This window comes from Saccostrea cucullata, unplaced genomic scaffold, assembly GCF_032062105.1.
Source record: "Saccostrea cucullata isolate Sc308-1 unplaced genomic scaffold, CSIRO_AGI_Scuc_v1 ctg218, whole genome shotgun sequence".
In the NCBI taxonomy this organism is placed as follows: Eukaryota; Metazoa; Mollusca; class Bivalvia; order Ostreida; family Ostreidae; genus Saccostrea; species Saccostrea cuccullata.
The window spans coordinates 187,133-207,619 of NW_026930772.1; the positions used below are offsets into that span (position 1 = coordinate 187,133).

General features: G+C 36.6%; 1 protein-coding gene across 1 annotated transcript in view; it reads right to left on the bottom strand.

The window, feature by feature from the left end:
- Positions 1–20,487, bottom strand: part of LOC134230066 (uncharacterized) — a 62,794-nt gene that overhangs the window by 17,097 nt on the left and 25,210 nt on the right. The window contains exons 21-50 of the mRNA XM_062711839.1: positions 20,181–20,321; positions 19,787–19,927; positions 19,345–19,485; positions 18,915–19,058; positions 18,717–18,788; positions 18,234–18,377; positions 17,706–17,924; positions 17,077–17,264; positions 16,698–16,815; positions 16,026–16,222; positions 15,696–15,762; positions 15,319–15,537; positions 15,067–15,156; positions 14,697–14,875; positions 14,496–14,599; positions 14,166–14,397; positions 13,949–14,065; positions 10,863–11,056; positions 10,392–10,561; positions 8,478–8,734; positions 8,153–8,272; positions 7,718–7,926; positions 6,290–6,446; positions 5,714–5,883; positions 5,314–5,476; positions 4,831–5,141; positions 4,202–4,456; positions 3,810–3,959; positions 3,433–3,537; positions 2,330–2,437 (exon numbers count right to left, since the gene is read on the bottom strand). Coding sequence (XP_062567823.1) covers positions 2,330–2,437; positions 3,433–3,537; positions 3,810–3,959; positions 4,202–4,456; positions 4,831–5,141; positions 5,314–5,476; positions 5,714–5,883; positions 6,290–6,446; positions 7,718–7,926; positions 8,153–8,272; positions 8,478–8,734; positions 10,392–10,561; positions 10,863–11,056; positions 13,949–14,065; positions 14,166–14,397; positions 14,496–14,599; positions 14,697–14,875; positions 15,067–15,156; positions 15,319–15,537; positions 15,696–15,762; positions 16,026–16,222; positions 16,698–16,815; positions 17,077–17,264; positions 17,706–17,924; positions 18,234–18,377; positions 18,717–18,788; positions 18,915–19,058; positions 19,345–19,485; positions 19,787–19,927; positions 20,181–20,321 — 4,882 coding nt within the window. The remainder of the gene's footprint in view (positions 1–2,329; positions 2,438–3,432; positions 3,538–3,809; positions 3,960–4,201; positions 4,457–4,830; positions 5,142–5,313; positions 5,477–5,713; positions 5,884–6,289; positions 6,447–7,717; positions 7,927–8,152; positions 8,273–8,477; positions 8,735–10,391; positions 10,562–10,862; positions 11,057–13,948; positions 14,066–14,165; positions 14,398–14,495; positions 14,600–14,696; positions 14,876–15,066; positions 15,157–15,318; positions 15,538–15,695; positions 15,763–16,025; positions 16,223–16,697; positions 16,816–17,076; positions 17,265–17,705; positions 17,925–18,233; positions 18,378–18,716; positions 18,789–18,914; positions 19,059–19,344; positions 19,486–19,786; positions 19,928–20,180; positions 20,322–20,487) is intronic.

The following is a 20,487-nucleotide window of genomic DNA, read 5'->3' on the forward strand; positions in this document are numbered from 1 at the left end:
CCACCACCCCAGCTCCAAACCAGAAGACATAGAGAACCAAACTTAGCATCAAAATATGTATTTCTGCCTACTGAACTGCCATACCAAATTTGAACTTGATTGGGCAACCATAAAAAAAGTTATTAGAAAAAAACAGAAAATTTGTGGACGGAAGAGAGACAGACGGACAGACAGAGTGATTACTATAGGGCACCCGCAAATCCTTGCGGGGCCCTAATAACTACATGTATATGTATGTGAACTAGTTTTTTGGAAGTTCAACAAAATTCTTGAATCTATGTAGAGTACTTTTCATAATCTTATTTTCATATTTTTTTTTCTCAGCTAATCTGACATGACATCAAACCTGACTATTGTAGATGACATCATACCTGACTAACATAGACAACATAATGACTGACTACCAATAATGACATCATACCTGACTACTGTAAATCACTTTTTATTCGTGAGAACTTTATTTTCACATTATAACGCGAGACAATATGTTCGCAAAAATATCATTCTCGCGTATAATAGAATTCCTTAAAGACCCAATTTTTTTACCGTACAGTTACCTGAGGAGGGGGAGTGGTCCAAGTAACAGTGGTGTTATTTACCTGGAGACCCCCAATACCCAAAATGTCAAAAATCTATACACACGTAGCATTACACAGGAAGTCTGTGTCTGGTGATCAGAGTCAACATTCTGTGTTTCGTGTCTAAATTTGAGTGAAACTACTTGAAAAAAATAAAATATTTCAATATAAAATTTATTTACAAATACTTTCAGCGATATCTAATGAAGAAAAAAAAATTATAAAGAAATGTAGATTTTATATTTAAAAACAAAAAATGTAAAATTAAAGAAAAGTACAAAGAGTAAAACTACAATGTAAACATATCTTTTTTTAAATTAAATTTGTGTAAATATCAAAATTTAAAAAAAATAAGAAAACATTCCATTCATAGGCCTATCCGTCGTGTGAACATATACAATGTACCGCGATAGGAATATTGCCTACATTCTGACCAACAATAGTGTCGAAAATATTCACCATTTCCGGGTGTTCGTGTGTTTGAATTTTTTTTATTGTTTGCAAGATTTCTTTTATACTTTAAAGAATTTATCTTTGGCTTCATATATTCACTTTTTAATTTCGAATATTGGGTATTGAGAGACGTTAGGAAATTCGAACTAAAAGTTACAATCTCGAAACTCATGTTTCTGACATTCCAGAACTTTACAAGGGAACTTGGTGTAGATTGTATCCATATATACATGGATAAAACGTGGGATAAAGGAATTTTTTATCCATGCCGTTTGTGCTAAATATATTTTCTTTTTTATCATATTCCAATTTTAATCGGAAAAATTTTAATAGCGTTTCTGCTCACCGATCTGTCTAAATTCTAAAACAGATATCTTGGACGACATATCGCTTAAAATACAATATAGCCGTTGCGATTGAAAGCAAACATTTTATGAAGTGATGTTTTAATTATCTACTCTCAATTGTTTTTGAAATAAAATTTTATCAAGATTCTTTTTTTAACCCCCGTGTATACAATGCGGCTACATGAAAGTGTTTGACGCGTGACCAGGCGATCGTTTTCAAAAGACACAAACTCAGACTATCAGGTAGCACGGGTAGCTGGCCTGTCAATCAAATCAGTAGCTATTGTTTTTTTAATGTTTGACAGGCGGTAAATTATTGATCTTGAATCAGGTAGATTTTGGGGGCGTTAACATAAAATTGGGTGTTTAAGATTATGTAGAGCAATTACCACAATTTGTGAAAATTTTGTCTCCCTAATAAAGAGTCAATGACTATTTCGCGAAAATAAGGCGTTACAAAAATTAAGTGATCTACAGTATCACATAGATCTATGACATCATACCTGACTATCGTAGATCTATGACATCATACCTGACTGTCGTGGATGACATCATACCTGACTATCATAGATGACATCATACCTGACTACTGAAGATGACATCATACCTGATCATTGTAGATGACATCATACCTGACTACTGTAGATGACATCATACTACTGTAGATGGCACCATACCTGACTATTGTATATGACATCATACCTACTGTAGATGACACCATACCTGACTATTGTAGATGACATCATACCTGACTATCGTAGATGACATCATACTGACTACTTTAGATGACATCATACCTGACTACTGCAGATGACACCATACCTGACTATTGTAGATGACATCATACCTAACTATCGTAGATGACACCATACATGACTATTGTAGATGACATCATACCTGACTATCATAGATGACATCATACCTGACTATTGTAGATCTATGACATCATACCTGACTATCGTAGATGACATCATTGTCGTCATCATCATCACAAGCGTCTCCCACACCATCTGTGTCGGTATCCTCCTGGCCACTGTTGGGATCTGAGGGGCAATTGTCCTGAAGAATATAAAATGTTCAAGTAGACAATAGGGTTTCGACAAGATTATTTTAAAATACATCTTGTACCTATTCACATTACTTGTTCCAATTCAGTGTCAATATCATGATTCTAAATGTAAATTTTGTAGTTTAATTTTAACTTAAATTTTCAGCCATTATATACTGTATACATACAAATTTAATTGTTCGGTAATTACACAAGATATCTTGTGTGTACAAAAGTGTGTGTGTGTACACAAAATTCCCTGAAATGTTTTTTTTTCAATAAATATATGAGATATATAAATTAACAAAAAATATGTATATGTCATTTCATGATTATATAAAATATTTTGAATTTTGAATAACAACAAATGCACCATAAACATTTTATATCCTTTTTCACACAATTTGATGGACATTAAAAGGAACAAAATTTCAACAATTTTAGCTTTTAAAAAATCCTATCATTTTTCAATATGTCCCCTACATACGTCAAATTGATATTATCATTCTACACATTATATCAAAATTCCATAACTTAACACACATGCGGTTTTCTTTGGTTATAATCAAAATTTCGATTGGAATATATACATTTTTTATAAAATTCATAAAAAACTTAAATTTACGTCATGTTTGTAACAATCTCTTAAGACATGGGTTTGATCATAACTTTTAAAATATTCAGCTTGTTTGTAAATCATTACCAGTAATCCATTTTGCTTGAATATATTTTAGCAATTTTTTTGACATAATTATGTGGTTATTACCGCATAAAGTTTTTAACTGAAATTATTTGTTGCTAAAAATTGTATGTATTGAGGGTGTTTGTGTGTACAAACATTCAAAGAAATTCCCTGGGGGTTTTTTCAAAATCAATATATTGATGTATCATCTAGGCTGATATGATTTTTTTGTTGCTTAATTTACAACACATAAAATATCCTGTTTAATACTATTTTTTTCATTAAAATGTGGGAATAGAATGAATCACTCAGAGTGTTCCTTACCGAGTTACAGCTGGCTTCTGAGCAGGGTAGACCTAATGTAGGGACTCCGTCTTGATCTGGATCATCTCCACACAGGTAACCATTACCTGCCCAGCCATTGTTACACTTAATGAATAAAAAAATAAAATATATCTCATCAATAAACCATCAATAAACAAAAATGTACAAAAAATTTCTGCAGTACATATGTTTGCTATGCAATATTTTTTTTCAATCTACATGCCTTGACAAAATTTAATGCAACAACTTGGAATAAAAAAAATTCTTGTTCTTAACCTCCCCCTCTTCCATGTACAATATTATCTACATACACAAGTACCGATACAATGTATTAACCTTTCATGCCTTAATGACTAATAAATTAAAGTCCTTCTTACCACACACTTGTACTCCTGAGGTCCTGTGTAGTAGCAGGTGGCGTTGGCATCACAGGTGTGTTTACCTGAGAGACAGTAGTCAGCTAACTCACACCCCGTCAAAGTATTACCTACATACCCCTCCTTACAGAAGCCACAACTGTAACTACCCTGAAATTTGATTGATTAAACATAAAAAAATTATTTCTCCTTATAACAAAAAGATAAGAAGTCAGGTACAGAGAAATTGATGACCTTTTTTTTTCTAGAAATAAAATATCTTGTATCTAGTCATAACACAATATTTGAAATCTCTCTCTCATGCTTCATTCCCCACCAGCTCTTTTTCCAATTAATTCAGATGTTTCTTTCACTAAATGCATTCTAGCTGATTTCCACTTATTCAAACTTACTTGTGTATTAGTACAGTAAGCATTGGGATCACATCCTCCATTGTTAGATAGGCACTCATTGACATCAGAGCAGGTCTGGGACTGTGTAGGATCTAACACATTGTTATACAGCTGGAAGGTCCTCCTACTTATATTAAAAGAAAGCCCATCCTCGTAGGTACCAACATATCCCAGGGGACAGGCTAGACACTGGAACCCTGGCTCCGTGTTTCTACAGCGCTGCATAAAACAGGGGGGTGGGGATAAAGTGGTACACTGTAAAAGGAAACGTCAAATAGATTAGAATATCAATATACCAATTACTGTAGATCACCAAATTCTTGCAACACCTTATTTATGTGAAAAAGCTATTTTGTAATTATAAGCGAGACAAGATTTACATGAACTGTGGTTATTGGCATATAAAGTCCAAATTGTTATAAATATAAGTGAGAATAAAATTTTCACAAGCAGACAGACCTGTGAAATTATGCATAATAAAGTTCCTGTCATAGAAAGTGATTTATAGTATTAAATAAGGCCTCTTTTTAATCAAAATGTAAGTTAAATACATATTTAGGTAAATACTTACTTTAGAAGTAGAAAGGTCATTAAACTTTTTAACAGATTAAATTATTAAAGAAATGTACCTCATCAACATCTGTACACGTTACTCCGTTCCCTGAATACCCCGTGGGACACGACAGACACCCATGACTACCATCCATATTGTAGCAGAGATCAGGGTGGTAACACAGGGTGGTGCTGGCCAGACAGGGACACTGGGTGGTGGAGCCACACGAGTTACACCCACTGCCATCAGAGGCGGCGTACGTCCCCGCCTCGCACGGGTCACAGCGGTCCTTACTGGCGGAGCTGTAGTAACCGGCGGGGCAGTTCTTACAGGTGCTCTGTCCCACCTCATCCTGGTGTTTACCAGGGGAACACATGGTACAGAACTCTGGAAGGGAAGATCAAAATTGACAATTTATGTAATGACAAGTCACACATTCAAGTAATTATTATACCTCTTTGCTTTTTATTTGACCCTCTGTTTAGTTAATAATCGTAACACTAAACATAACCTTACACAGTAATAAACCAGAATAATCAGAAATGAGTATTCTACTCACTGACATTCCCATCAGAGTAAGTTCCCTTTTCACACTGGTATCGTTTTCCTCCTCTACAGGCGTAGCCTAGCTCACACTGAGTACAGGAGGTAGGGCAGTAAGTGTCATTACAGGTCACATAGTGGAAATCTGGACATGGTGAGGCATACCCATCCTTACATATCTGTTTTATACCAAAATTTTTAACATCATTATGTCTATCATACACTTGAAAGTCTGCATTTTCAACTTCATAATAACATTAATCTTTCTGCATGAAAAGTTGTTTTATTAGGAAAATTAACCTCCAAGATCCTATCCTAATAAAAGAACTTGAGTAACTGAAGTTAGGCAGCCTCTCTTTTAATGAAAACCCTGAAATAAATTTCTGGTATATTTTGCAAGTTAAAAGCTAACTTACCCAGCCTTCTGGACATGTGGTACAGGATGCTGCTGCTCCAAAACTGTGCTCCGTGGGAGAGCGGCCACAGGTGGAACCAGAGACTGGGGGGTCACAGCGACCACAGGGCTTGATGGTGGAGTCCCCCTCACAGTACCAGGAGGTTAAACATCTCTGACAGGTCGTACGATCTACAATGAAGCAGCGCATATTCAGCACAAATCATGTTGAATACTGTAAGTCGTTTTAATTACACAATGTTAAGATTTCATGTTTTCTAAAAAAGTACCAATCGCGATCGTTTTAATATCACGTTGCAAGAAATTTTAATTCAAAGTTCGTATAAGAATTAAAACGTTTTATAAAACTAAAGTTAATATTCACGATGGTTTTAATTTCGTGGAAAACTGATAAATCGCAAACATAGTGAAATTAAAACCTTTGCGATTATTTGCCAATCTACAGTATTTTCATTTCATTGGACTTGACATGTTGTACATGTATGATCTACAAGAAATGGCTCATATTCAAGACAAATTGACACTGTAAATTTTTTATCTTGTGAGACTTCAGATAGTAATAATGAACCCCTCTTACAGTACTGATACTTGGCAAAAGAACATCCTTTAAATTCCAGTCTGAGACTGATGGCATTATTCCAGGTGCGTGGGTTAATCCGGATGTAGGTTGCATTCACAGCTGGCACCATAGGGACACTTACAACTGTGTCCCTGTCTGTGGCTCCCTCAAATACCTACAAACAAACAGACAGGGCAGATAAAACAAGTCAGCTAAAGAGACAGAATTACACCTACAACAATTAATATAGACCACAGTTTGAATCATATGCCTGTCAGAAGATTTTTTTTAGAATGTCTTCACACACATACAAACAAGAGGCCCATGGGCCACATCGCTCCCCTGAGAAGCTTTGACCATTCTGTTCTTTACCAGATTTCCCCCTTGTTATACATAATGCATCCCCACCCTACCCCACTGATCATAATTTAGACATTTTGAAATCTACACTACCCCAGGATCCTTCTATGTGCACATAAGTTTCAGCTTTTCTGGCCCAGTGGTTCTTGAGAAGAATATTTTCAAAGATTTTTCCCATATATTTCTATGTAAAACTTGGATTCCCCATTGTGGCGCCGCCCTTCCCCCGGGGGTCATCATTTGAACAATTTAGAATCTACACTACCCCAGGATGCTTCCAGGTAAGTTTCAGCTTTTCTGGCCCAATGGTTCTTGAGAAGAAGATTTTCAAAGATTTTTCCTATATATTTCTATGTAAAATTGTGATTCCCCATTATGGCCCCGCCCTTTCCCCGGGGGTCATGATTTGAACAAATTTAGAATCTACACTACCCCAGGATCCTTCTATGTGCACATAAGTTTCAGCTTTTCTGGCCCAGTGGTTCTTGAGAAGAATATTTTCAAAGATTTTTCCTATATATTTCTATGTATAACTTTGATTCCCCATTGTTGCCCAACCCTTCCCCCGGGGGTCATGATTTGAACAATTTAGAATCTACACTACCCCAGGATGTTTCCGCATAATTTTCAGCTTTTCTGGCCCAGTGGTTCTTGAGAAGAAGATTTTTTAATGACCCCACCCTATTTTTGTCTTTTCTTGATTATCTCCCCTTGAGAGGGGACTTTGCCCTTTATTTTAACAATTTAAATTTCCCTTCACCCAAGGATGCTTTGTACCAAGTTTAGTCAAAATTGGCCAAGTGGTTCTTGAGAAGAAGTCGAAAATGTGAAAAGTTACAGTCGTACAGACAGACGGACGGACTACAGACAAAATGTGATCAGAAAAGCTCACTTGAGCCTTCAGCTCAGGTGAGCTAATAAAGAAATTATGAACAGCATGTTCACTTGTGTGTTTTCATAATTTCTTCTAAACACCTACAGTTGACTAAACAGGTTATATACATTAACATAGAGATGTGTCCTGTATAAGGGAGTGAGAAGAGTACCCCCTTGTCTACTCCCAAAGATAGTCTTAATATGACATACCGTGGCTCCCGAGGAGTTGGAGTAAGTGCTCCAGCTAACTCCGTCAGCACTGTACTGTACAGAGAAGCTGGTCACCCAGTTGTCCACTGAGTCCTGTCCCTGTATTTGTACCACGTGGATAAAGGTGGCTTCTGTCAGGTTGACCTCTATGTACTGACTGGTGTCACTAACAGATGGGACCCAGCCTCCCGTCAAAGATCCCAGATTGGCTGGAAGAAGAAACTTCATGAGAACAATGCAATCACAATTGCTTGTTTAGTAATATTTGTAAAAAAGAATTACACCATAAAGAATTGTCAATGGTTAAATTATACTATCATAAATGCTACGCATCAGATATACAGTGTATGTGTATGACTAAACATTGCAACACAGCAAAATATTTATTTGAACCTACTGACAAGCTACTCAAAAAAAAGAAGACTGTTTTTTTACCAGGCAGTTGTGTCATGTTGAGTCTGCTTCTTTCACCTCCACTTGTTGAGGAGGAAGATGACACGGTGATGTACTTATCTAAAATGACTCCACTCTCCATTCCCAGGGCATCGTTACAGTCTATGTAAAAAAATATAACACATACAAAATGTAACACCTAATAGTGAAGGCTCCTCGTGAGCTTTTAGTTTTCATTATAATAACAACCTTTGTTTTTTATAAATCCAGTGCAAAAACCAAATTCCTCTACTTGACCGACACTATAAAAGCCTCAAAAAGCACACAAATCATTCAAGAAATGAATTAAGCAATACGTTACACTTACTGTATTCGTAATAATAATATCCTGGGAGTCTGTGGTAAATCTCCCCTGTGGAGACATTGACAGTCATGGTATAGGGAATGGCTTTGTACTCAACATCGATCAGACACGAGTTGTCAATATCGACCTCCACGGAGGCGGTGGCTCCTCGCGCGGGGCTACCACCATCTACCACAATCACCTTAAACTTCAACAGCGTATTGGCTTCATACACCTCTTTGTATAGGTCCATGGTGTCATTGAAAATGGAGATGGGGGGACTGTAATAACAAGAGGCCCATGGGCCACATCGCTCACCTGAGTAACTTGGGTGATGCAGATCTTTTTAAAAGATTTGTTCTACATATATTTCTATGTAAAACTTGGATTCCCCATTGTGGCCCCGCCCTACGCCCGAGGGTCATGATTTTAACAATTTAAAAATCTACACTACTCAAGGATGCTTCCACATAAGTTTCAGCTTTCCTGGCCTAGTGCTTCTTGAAAAGAAGATTTTAAAAGATTTGTTCAATAAACTCTATGTAAAACTTGGATTCCCTATTGTGGCCCCGCCCTAACCTCGGGGGTCATGATTTTAACAATTAAATATCTACACTACCAAAGGATGCTCCCACAAAGTTTCAGCTTTCCTGGCCAAGTGGTTCTTGAGAAGAAGATTTTCAAAGATTTGTTCTATATATTTCTATGTAAAACTTGGATTCCCTATTGTGGCCCCGCCCTAACCTCGGGGGTCATGATTTTAACAATTTAATATCTACACTACCCAAGGATGCTTCCACATAAGTTTCAGCTTTCCTGGCCCAGTGGTTCTTGAGAAGAAGATTTTTAAAGATTTGTTCTATATATTTCTATGTAAAACTTGGATTCCCTATTGTGGCCCCGCCCTACCCCCGGGGGTCATGATTTTTACAATTTAATATCTACACTACCCAAGGATGCTTCCATATAAGTTTCAGCTTTTGAGGCCCAGTGGTTCTTGAGAAGAAGATTTTTAAAGATTTGTTCTATATATTTCTATGTAAAACTTTGATTCACTATTGCAGCCATGCCCTACCCTCGGGGGTCATGATATCAACAATTTAATATCTACACTACCCAAGGATGCTTCCACAAAAGTTTCAGCTTTTCTGGCCCAGTGGTTCTTGAGAAGAAGATTTTTAAAGATTTGTTCTATATATATTTTATGTAAAACTTGGATTCCCTATTGTGGCCCCGCCCTACCCCCGGGGGTCATGATTTTAACAATTTAATATCTACACTACCCCAGGATGCTTCCACATAAGTTTCAGCTTTTCTGGCCCAGTGGTTCTTGAGAAGAAGATTTTTTAATGACCCCTCCCTATTTTCGTATTTTCTTGATTATCTCCCCTTGGAAGGGGTCTTGGCCCTTGATTTTTACAATTTAAATTTCCCTTCACCCAAGGATGCTTTGTACCAAGTTTGGTTAAAATTGGCCCAGTGGTTCTTGAGAAGAAGTCGAAAATATGAAAAGTTTACAGACGGACTGACGGACGGACGGACGGACGACGGACACCGGGTGATCAGAAAAGCTCACTTGAGCTTTCAGCTCAGGTGAGCTAAAAAGTATATGACTCAAAAATTACATCTATAATTAATAATTCTTGCAACATAGTGATAATGTAAATGATCATGAGATTTTTTTTTGTAAATTTAGTGATGTAAAGTATCCCAAAATTCATCACCATGTGAACACAATTTTCAGAAAAATACATGCACCATACTAAAAAAGAAACCAACATATTTTGTAAATTGTTGAACCTCCATAAAATTACCCCCACTCAAATGCTTTGTAACAAAGAAATCACAAATCTTCTGCACAAAAATATCCATATAACTATTTACAGTTGTTGTCATAGTGCTTTACTTATGAATGCTGAGCAATAGTAATTGACTTACTCTTCAGTGACGCTAGAGATGTAGAAGGATAGAGCCGAGTTATTCCCACTGTCAATGTCAGTAGCAGTCAGATCAGCCAGGGCTGAGGACTTGAGAGCAGGGATAGCACTGAGCTGGTACAGAGTCTGTGTTAACTCGGGACAGTTGTCATTCACATCAGACACCTTAACCTGCAAAGACAAGTAAATTATCATCTGTAAGATCAGGGTAGCATGAAGCATATGGGTAGCATCGCTATTTATTACTCGAAACTTGTGCCAGGTACAAGCTATATTAGAGCTACTTTTGATAGCATCTGTGCAAGTAGAGGGCATAGATTCTTTTATTAAATTATAGAGGTTCAATCCTATGCATGATTTTACCTTGACAGTTACTGTTCCTGTAGAAGGTGGGGTTTTGCTTGATCCTCCACCTGCATCACAACACTGTAGGTAGCTGTTGCAGTAATTCTGTCAGTATTTGTAGACTTACCTTGACAGTGATTGTGCCAGTAGAGGGTGGGGTTTTGCCTGTATCAACAATTTCCATCACAACACTGTAGGTGGTGTTGACCTCGTAGTCAAGGCTGGAGTCCAGTGTAAACAGAGCTGTTTGTGTGTTCATTGTAAATGTTTCTACTGTACCATCATAGCTCTCAGGGGTTATTGTAGAGGGGGTGGCACATTCTGAAATTAAGAATTCAAGTAAAGAACACATGTTCAAACTTTCAGTCAAGCTAACATAAAAATATATAATAAGAATATACAAACTTTGTCATAAGTGAAAACACATACTTCTTATCATAAATCTAAGCTAAAACTTAATTTTATCACTTTTATTGGAGATCAAAGAAGCATTTACATTAGGGATGTCAACGAATATTCGAGTACTCGACTATCGTTCGATCATACCGACTATCGACTAAAATTTCTTTAGTCGGTTATTCGTTAAAAATGTGTTTCATCAGAATAATTTTAAATTCAAGGCAATAAACTTATATTTGCCCTTTTCATTTATTTACAGATCAACATTTGCATATGTAAAATTAAGGGTATGGTATATCTATTCAAAGTATGTATGTCGATGTATGTTTGGGAAACATGTCTTCAAAATCTACAGTTTTGGGTATAGCTTCAAAAAGGTAAACAGTGTTATCGAGCTTATGTGAATCTTAACTTTTATTCAGCAACGCAGTGTAACATCAAGCATGATGTTTCATATGCCGAATCAGTCAAACATATACACAATCTTCAAGTGAAATTTTCCTAAAGTACGTTCTCCGCAAAAATGACAAAAAGGCAGAATGGGAAAGAAAAATCACAAAATATCATGATTATCATTGATAGTCTACCTCTTACCGTTTTAAAGGGAGAGGACAATTAGATTCAAACTAAGTTTTGACATGATACAACTATTCAGAAAGAATTCTAATTAAACAGCAATTACAAAAAATTGTAAATTAATGTCAACTGGGGTTATGAGAGTAATTAAACCGCGTTTTCTTTTTATGGTATTAATTTCATATAATGATTGTTTGCACAAAATTTCATAATTAAAATTTATTCCAAGCCTTCTCTCTCTTTGTTTTTATAAGAGATATTTTTTAATTGTTTACCTGTCAAAGATCACTGACGAACACGTAGAAATTGGCTTCAATTATGGAGTACATGTACTACCGTTATGTAAAGAAAGGACAAATACGAGCGTTTGATATTCTGCATTTAGATAAAATGTGCAGCTAATATATTAATTTTGAAATTAAATACACTGGTTACATATATACATATTGATGTACAGTTTTTATTGTACTACGTACTTGTTAACAATTCAGAAATTCGTTGTATAATGGTGATAACATAGATCAAATATTATAAACTAGTCAGTAAAAGACAAACAATGAAAATGATATGAACAAGAGGCCCATGGGCCTTATAGGTCACCTGAGCATTATGAAACAACTTTCCAGTGATTGAATTTGATTCATGTTTTAAGCCAGATGCTATGGCATTCACAATTTTGAAAGAGGCACCATTCATCATCATAACAATACACTTCGCAGTTGCTTAGTTTGTTTACTTAATACCCAGATGCAGGGTAAGGGAACACAAAATGCATTTCAACTAATCAGTAATATTCAGCAATAATCAGTAGTGCCCCTACCATACATGAACCCTGACCCTTAGGCCTTGATATTTGATCAATACCAAGGAGCAGATTTCAAACTTTTCATCATTTCCAGTATATAAGTACAACCCCCCCCTCTATGGTACCCCTGACCCTTGGGCCTTGAAATTCACAATTGTGGAATATATGGGCCCTTGTCCATCAAAACTATATTGGTTGTTGATCTGCTTAATACCCTGAAGCAGAGAAGAAGATTTTCAAAGAATTCATGTATTTTCACTATATAATCAATAGAGCCCCGCCCTAACACCAGAACCCCTGACCCTGGGGCCATAAAATTCACAATTTTGTTAGAGGCACTCTTGCTCATCATAACTATGTACTTAGTTAGTATATTTAATACCCAGGAGCAGAGAAGAAGATTTTCGAAGAATTCATGCATTTTCACTATATAATCAATAGAGCCCAGCCCTAACACCAGAATCCCTGACCCTGGGGCTATAAAATTCTCAATTTTGGTAGAGGCACCTTTAGCTCATCATAACTATGCACCTAGTAAGTTTATTTAATACATGGGAGCAGAGAAGAAGATTTTCAAAGAATTCATGTATTTTCACTATATAATCAATAGAGCCCCGCCCTAACACCAGAACCCCTGACCCTGGGGCCATAAAATTCACAACTTTGGCAGAGGCACTCTTGCTCATCATAACTATGTACTTAGTTAGTTTATTTAATACCCAGGAGCAGAGAAGAAGATTTTCAAAAAATTCATGTATTTTCACTATATAATCAATAGAGCCCCGCCCTAACACCAGAACCCCTGACCCTGGGGCCATAAAATTCACAATTTTGGTAGAGGCACTCTTGTTTATCTTAACTATGTACTTAGTTGGTTTATTGAATACCCAGGAGCAGAGAAGAAGATTTTCAAAGAAATAATGCATTTTCACTACCTACTTATTCAGCCCCGCCCTAGCACTAGAACCCCTGACCCCAGGGCCATGAATTTCACAATTTTGGTAGAGGACTCATTGCTGATTACAATCATGCAAACAGTTTGTCTGCTTGATGTCCAGAAGTAAAGAAGAAGATTTTTAAAGATTGCACTAATTTTAGTGGTTTTGGCCCCACCCCACAGGCCCCAGGGGGGCAGGGATCATGAAATTCACAATTTTTGTTCCCCTTTACCCATAGATGCTTTATGCCAAATTTGGTTGAAATTGGTTCAGTGGTTACAGAGAAGAAGCTGAAAATGTTCAAATGTTAACGCACGACGCACGACGACGGACGAAAACAGATAGCAATAGGTCACCTGAGTTTACTCAGGTGACCTAAAAATTATTTTAAAATTAAACGAATGATCGACTATCGTTCAACTAAAGCATCCGACTATTCGACTAAGCTGTCCGAGTAAAATTGACATCCCTAATTTACATGTAATTCATCCTTACCAACAAAAGTATGTCCATCAATGGTGGTATAAGTTGGGGGAACTGTAGGTGGAGCCACTGCAGCATTCACATTAGCTGTCGTCTTGTCCTTCAAAGTGAAATGTCTGGCCTCATTTCCTATAATAATGAGCATTTCCATTAGAACTCCATTTCAAGACACACATTAGAATCATAATGATTTTCAAAGTTTATAAAAGTTTTCTTATCCTTAACTTACCTCTGAGAACATTGATGGTGAACGGAGGACCCACTGAGAAGATATCAGCCAATACGACTTCCGCTACGATACCGTTCTGGTGGAGGTCTTCCGCCACTGTAATAATGTAGTCCCTGGGGGGCTCCTCAGCAGGATCCACAATAAACTGGAAGTCTTCTGTCTGAATGTATAGACTGGAGGCACAGGACAGTCGCTCCACATGGAAAATTGAGAAATGGTACCTCTCCCCTACCTGGTAAAATGTTTGTGAAATCAAAATTTATGCCTCAAGATTTGAGTGTGAAGAATTGAGAAATACATGTACATGTAGCTTTACTTTCTTTTCATTACCTCCAGTTCAACATGCACTTGCTCTGCTGGTAAGGTACCCGTGACTACACACAAGCTTGTTGTAGGGGACACCAGACCATACTGTGGTATGATGTAGCTTCCACCTACAATTACAAATAATCAATACCCATGCCACCTATTTTCTTCATAATATCCATTTTCTGGAAAAATAAAATCGTGTTTTGAACTCTAATATGATACCTGGGGTACTAGCTGCACTGAGACTGATCTTTTTACAGGGTACGTTGGTCCCTGTGTTTCTGGCACTGATCTCCATCACAAACTTTCCGTTGAGGTAGAGCCACAAATCGTCCCCACCTCCTATAGTGATGGACTCAGTCCCTTGGAAAACAAATCCTGATCTGATGGCGGAGGTGAATCTGTGATGACAAACCTTCAATTAATTACTCAAACACATGCATCAAAATTAATCCAAGTTTACATGACAAAGCAGTATCAAAGTGAGCTGCACCTGGATTTCAATGCACAGAAATACTGTGTAGTGATCCAAATTTGTGTGACAATTTTTACCACAAATGAAATCATGACTAACCTAACTGAAAGCACTTACCCAAAATTGTGCTCCACTCCATAGCAGTCCTTGTCCTGATTACCAAACCCCATGTTGTCCACAGGAAAGTAGCTGTTCTGGGCAGTGAACCTACAGAGTGAAATGTAACATTTAAAATCAATGCAATTCACATGCTCTTATTTATGGGATTCATTTAATTGTTGCAACTCTGGTACAATTGTGGATAAAATATAAACAAAAGCAGCACATTTATCCCCAAATTCTCTGCGATATCCAGAAATCCCCGCTTACCGATGTGTTACTGGGGAAGAAGAGGAGATAAGTGACAGTGTGATATTGTCTTTATACACATAATTCACTGAGGTTCCCGTTTGATCCACAAACCAGCCAGAGAAGGTGTCGGATGACGGATTAGATGATCTCAACAGCCAGGATCCATAGGGGCTCGGAACATAGGTTGGCTTAGAGATGATGGCGTTAGAGAATCCATTGAAATCAGAATTTGTCACACTGGAATGAAACAATACCGTGATAACATCATCAATTAACTACAAAGAAATATAGCTCAAGAACTCTTCATTATTGACCAATTTTACATGTCCTGCTTTGACACATTTAATTTTTATTTGATTGCATGCAAAAAAAATATCTGTGATGTCTCAACAAACCTATAGTCATAGTAAATGATTGGCAAGATCCAGTCTGTGGCTCCTATTGTTACATTAGGACCAGTGGCTGCAAAAAAAGTGAGCCAATACGACTTGAAATAACTCAGTACACATTTTATCAAAATTCAAAATCCATCATAAGTTATCTTCCCTGATGCAGCCTACTTGTACATGTATTCCAAGCTTTACTGAAATTAGGTCAAAATGGAAAAAGGAATAACATGATGAAAACAAAATAATCTTTCATCTCTATCTTTAGTCGGTAGTGTTAAAACACATTTCAGAATAATATCCAAGATAATTTACATGATTAACCAGTGTAAGTCTTACCGACAGCAGCTTGCGTGGTGAGCACTACTGGTTGACTCTCGGCACTAGTTGCATTAGAGATAACCAGAGCCGCGGTACACACGTAGGTGGTGCCTGCAGTGATTCCGTCAGCTGATGTAAAGGTGTGTGTGGTACCATTCACTGAAGCCTGAGACACCACTCCCCCAGGACTGCTGGTACAGGTCAATCTGTACTGCCTACAAATTATAATTAACGGGGATGAATTTGACGATGTTCATCATTCATCATAATGTCTTACAATATGTAATACACATGATATTGCAGTAAGGAAGAGCTCTTAAATATATATTAAAGACCCACATTTTTTCTTCAGAAAAAATGTTCAATAAATGTTTGTCAAATATATTGTGCATTTCCTACTCCTTTTAGATGTCTTTTACTTCAGGCTTAATACATTTACATGGACAAAGTGTAAAGCAGAAGCAATTTACAGTTCAATAAAATTATTCTTTGTTATGATCAGACCTAAATTGCATATACATGTAAATGTACATTTATAGAAATTATCACCCAATGCTGACTATGAGGGTCAAGACTTTTACAAGATGTTGCACTTACATGATAGCAATACAAGATACAAGACTGTTTTTAGAGTTCACATACAAAAGCTTTCAGGCAAAAACAGAAGTGAGAAATGTGTTCAGTAATTACCAGCCACTGGCCACAGCATCAGCGATGTAGGTACTAGAGGATACGGTGTTATTGGGGCGTGTCCAGGACACGGTTAGCTGGGTCGCCGAGGGGGACGAGGCCACTAGGTTCACGGGGGCTGTAATACAGAATAATCAAATTAAAGGAAGCTTATTAAAAAAATATGCAAACCTAGCATAAAATATTTAAATCTCATTTTTTTAAATAAATGTCCATCTTTATAATCAACCCTTTCATATCAGAATGTCAGAAATCTGTAGGCACATCTTAAAATTTTTTCCCAACTTGAATCCCTAGGGCTATAATAATATTTGTTTGATCCTTATAGTGAAAATAGTTTTGGGTTGTGACCAGAAACTTTTGTCATACATTTACTTACAACACAAAAATTTTGTGAGCTGTTGGTTTTCAAAATACATGGGGGAGGTTTTATTGGAATATCCAAACATAACTCCGGCGACAGAGGTAGGGGTCCCACACTGACCCCCACTGATGGTGGTCTGTATAGCAAGGAGGGTCTCATAGAGGTAACAATCACATCCCATCTGTAAGTTCTCATCAAGCTTCCTGTAGAAGGGTAAGCAATAATTAGGTTATCAAATGCCTCTCTGCTGTAAGTTAACATAAAATGATTTAAGCATTAATTGGTCATTTTTAGCTTTGAATACTGTGTCATAAATGAGAAAATTTCCATTGGATCATGAAAAGTACATTCCTGAAATATGGGGTTTGCAGTTGAAATAAAATGCTTTGGAAGGAAAAACCTATGCAAGGACTATCCATTGTAATACTATACTTAACACAAATAATCTCCAACAAGTACATGTGATGTACCAAGCTAACAATCATGCTACACATGAACTTGAATCAAATACTAATGAACCAAGAATATCAGTCACATTGAGTGTCCATAAAAACAAGAACATATACACAACTAATTGACTAATCCACTTTACTATCAAATATATAAAAGTCATACCCTAGATAAACTGAACACAATTCACTCACAGAGTTTTAAAGACTTTGCTGCCTACAAAGTCGTCGAATGCCTGATACTCTATGGACTGTAGCTGGTTATGAGAGATGTCCACAGATCTTAGGCTGGTCATGTTAGGAAGCTTAGGGAAGAAGATCAGCTGGTTGGACGAGATGTCCAGTGTCTGTAAGGCCGTCAGGGAACTGAAGGACAGGGGCTCCACGTAACCAATGGAATTCCCACTCAAGTCCCTGTTAGGGAAAGGAAATTGAAAATTTTATACTGAAGACATGAACTTTATAAAAATATTAAAGCTCAAATCATCCAATATGTTTGTCTTAAAGTTAATATTAATGCAATGCTTAAAGAATGTCAGAAATGGCAAGTACAATTGTTCCTACTGATGAAGACACTATTACAGGTAACATTTTAGCACATTTATTCTGATAAAATTTTTTGACTTAAATCATCATAATATACATCATTAAGTGACATGATGTATGCAAGATAAACATTGATATATTGCCAAATTTCAGCTGCTTTCAAAAAATCATACTTACAAATTCTGCAGGTAGATCAGGGGTGTAAATACATCCTTAGATATGGAGGTCAAAAGGTTATTGTCGAGGTCGAGGTAAGTGAGTGATGCCTGATTGAGGAAGGTAGAGGAAGTGACCGAGGAGATCTTGTTGTTGGTCAGGTCTCTATAGAAAAATTTCAACATTTCATCACATGTCAACAGAATTACATGTAGTAATGTTTTTCTTTAAAGTTAAACATATTCATTAAGATATCCAAATATTTGTATGATTTTCACATCGTTCAAGTTCATAGCTAGGTTGAGTAAAAATTTGTGAAGTAAATCTATCCATGAATATTTCCTAGACTTTAAAATTTTTTTTTTTTCAGAAACATTAAAAATTTGACATATATTTGCATTTATGAAAACATACAGCATAATAAGTACTTTCTAAACAAGTTTAATTGGTTTCTTTATAGTCCCCCCTTTTTAGGGGAGGGGATAAGTACAATGACATACTTACACAGTAGTGAGAGTTGCTTTGTTAGACAGAGTATCTGTTGGGTAGTCAGTTATCACATTGTCTTGGAGGTATCTGAATCAGAGAGGCACGCATCAAAACTTTAAACATACAGCTTTGATATTAAGTAAATTTCAACAATAAGTTTAAGTCTGAGCTACAATTATTATAAGACCAAGATCTAAACAAATAAGACCTTACACTTTTCTAACAGACAGGTTATCAAATGCGTTGATGGGTATTGAGGAGAGGTTGTTACTGTATAAAAACAAGGAATCTGAGATAACAGAGCTGTTGGCAAAGATGTTTCCCTGAAGTGACGTCATGCCATTCCCATACAGGTGTCTGAAGAAAAAAACAACAAATACTAAATCTGATACAAGTCTTAAAGAAAGCAGTGAATTGTGCAAAGCAGTCTATAAACTCAAGTAAGTAAAAGTCCAGCTGAAATGCAATTCTTTTGCCATCTAGCATTTGATTTGATTAATTTTCCTCTCAAAGATTTGGAGACTTTTTTTTTCATTCCCCTCTACCCTCCTTTAAAATGAACCTTCTTACATTTTCAAACAATTAATCAACAGTTTTTCAGTAAAATATATAATGAATGAGGATATAAATTTCAATAACTCACAGATCATCACTGATGGAGATGGTGTCAAATGCGCCCTCCTCAATGTAATCAATTTGGTTGTTCTGGAGGAAGATGTCTGTGGCCTGAACATTAACAAAAGAATCCTTCAGGAGGTAGGTCAGCTGCATCCCACTCAGGCTCCTGATAAAATAAAGACGGAAAATACAGTCTGGCTAACATTAGAGAATGTTTAATGTCATTATCCTTGTTTTACTTATGAATTTATAGGATCATTTCGCATTTTATCTAAAAAACAAGAAAGTCTAGTAAAACCTCATTATCTCGAAAGTTTGAGTATCAAAAGATTTGAGATATCATGTGTAGAATACTTTAAGAAAAGCACTTGGTACTTCAATTATCACTTTGATACACCCATGATATTCAATTACATGTATCCATGTTTAAGATACCTAATTTCAACAGTATTCCTTGGTATACTCACAGCTGATCTATGTTTACGTCCACAAAGGCCCGCGACTCCAGCTTCTTCAGGACATTTCCTGTCATGGACAGAGACTGGGAAACACTGACTCCCTTAAACCCCTCAGATCCAATGACTGATATCTCATTATTCTGAAGAGACCTGTGTTGAAAATAAAAGTTTGCATAAATACAATATGTCTATGATTTGGGGCAGAGGTGAGGGATCTTCAAAACTGGTCTAGTATGAAGACTGAAGCACAATCTGGATTCAGGTTCAAGAGATACAAAGATCCTCATCAATAAAGCTAGTTGTCAAAAACAGCCCCAAAACATCAGCCTTTAACTTTCTCTGTTTCTTAAACATGTTAAATGAAAGCATATTTAGGAGTTATGTTTATGAATTCTATACATACAGGTAGGCCACATTAAGATTATTGAAGACCCCTGTGTTGATTTCGGTGATTCGGTTACTCTGGAGCTGGAGGTGTGTGATCGTCTTGTCAGAGAAATCTCCTCCTGTTGGTAGCTTAGTCAGCTCATTATTACCCAGGTACCTGTAAAGTATGACATCAAAAATACAAAAAGTTAAGTTCAAAGGCTGAAAGGAAAAGACATAACTCTCTCTGTTCGAGCAGTTAAAAGCTTGAGCAAAGGACAGTGAGCTTTAATACAGAGGGAAAAAATAGCCTTATTAAATGAATCTTAAGATAGGTTGTAAAT